Genomic DNA, 1,616 nt, shown 5'->3' with positions numbered 1-1,616 from the left:
GGGCAAGGATGGAGGAGGTGGGACAAAAAGAGAGTAGGACACAGCTCTGCTGGTAATACAGACTCCTTCTCCCAGAGAAGCCCCCCAAACACGAGCCACAGACCCAGAGCAGGACAGGGGGACATGCCAGCTGAGCTTGTCGGCCTGGAACGGGGCAAGGATGGAGGAGGTGGGACAAAAAGAGAGTAGGACACAGCTCTGCTGGTAATACAGACCCTTTCTCCCAGAGAAGCCCCCCAAACACGAGCCACAGACCCAGAGAAGGACAGGGGGACATGCCAGCTGAGCTTGTCGGCCTGGAACAGGGCAAGGATGGAGGAGGTGGGACAAAAAGAGCAGCAGGACACAGCTCTGCTGGTTAATGCACACCCCTTCTCCCAGAAAAGCCCCCCAAAACCCCCCCAGACATAAAAAACAGACCCAGAGCAGGACATGCCAGCTGAGCTTGTCGGCCTGGAGCGGGGCAAGGATGGGACAAAAAGAGCAGCAGGACACAGCTCTGCTGGTAATACAGACCCCTTCTCCTAGAGAAGCCCCCCAAAAAGCCCCCAAACACGAGCCACAGACTCAGAGCAGGACAGGAGGACATGCCAGCTGAGCTCAGCAGATGCTGGGGACACGAGGAGTGACTCCAGCCCAGCTGCCACGTCCCATGGGGGACACCATTCCCAAAAGACCCACATAGAGATCACAGAGGGGCTGGGCTGAGCCCAGAGGGCAGCCACGGCCCCCAGACCCCACAGTGAGCACAAGCATTGCTGGGGGAGCTCTGGGCTTGAGCTTTGCTCTTCCCAGGCTCTTTCCAAGGCCACCAGTCCTGCAGTGGTGGTCCCATGGCCTCAGGCATCTGCTAGGGAGCTCTGGGCTTAGAATTTGCTCTTCCCAAGACCACCAGTCCAGCAGCGGTGGCCTCAGGCATCTGCTGGGGAGCTCTGGGAACTCTGAATTTGCTCTTCCCAGGCTCTTTCCAAGAGCACCACTCCAGCAGTGGTGGTCCCATGGCCTCAGGTATCTGCTGGGGAGCTCGGGGCTTGGAATTTGCTCTTCCCAGGCTCTTCCCACGCAGCTGTGGTGGTCCCCTGGCCTCAGGGATCGCAGAGCTCGGTGGATCCCAGCCCCAGGGGGGTGGGTGGGTGTTTGGGACACACGTGATCAGCACGAGCTCACACAACACAAACACAGCACAGAGCACAAGAGACAGAGCAGAAGAGGAACTGGGGTTTGTACCAGGTTGTACTGCTGGGGTGGAGAGACTGGCAAGAGGACTTGGGGGCAGGAGCTTGGAGAGTACGGAACGGGCTGCAGCGCCGGCACCGGCTACACCAGCAGAGAGGGATGGGGAGGGGGATTGGGGAGGAAAAGGGAGGGAAAGGGGGAAGGAAAAGGGAGGAAAAGGAGGGAGGAGAATGAAGGAAAAGGGAGGAGGAAAATGAAGGAGAATGAAGGAAAAGGAGGAAGGGAAAGGGAGGAGAATGAAGGAGGAAAATGAGGGAAAAGGAAGGAAAATAGAGGGAGGAAGGAAAGGAAGGAAGGAAAGAAAAGGAAGGAAGGAAAGAAAAGGAAGGAAGGAAAGAAGGAAGGAAGGAAGGAAGGAAGGAAGGAAGGAAGGAAGGAAG

General features: G+C 57.4%; 1 protein-coding gene across 1 annotated transcript in view; it reads right to left on the bottom strand.

The window, feature by feature from the left end:
• The window catches only part of R3HDM2 (R3H domain containing 2), a 22,205-nt gene that overhangs the window by 9,385 nt on the left and 11,204 nt on the right, over positions 1–1,616 (bottom strand). Inside the window, 1 exon segment of the mRNA XM_031064569.1 lies at positions 1,228–1,317. Within this exon segment, the coding sequence (XP_030920429.1) occupies positions 1,228–1,317 (90 nt within the window).

Source organism: Geospiza fortis, unplaced genomic scaffold (genome assembly GCF_000277835.1).
Source record: "Geospiza fortis unplaced genomic scaffold, GeoFor_1.0 scaffold599, whole genome shotgun sequence".
NCBI classification, from domain to species: domain Eukaryota; kingdom Metazoa; phylum Chordata; class Aves; order Passeriformes; family Thraupidae; genus Geospiza; species Geospiza fortis.
This window is presented reverse-complemented; position numbering and strand designations above follow the sequence as displayed.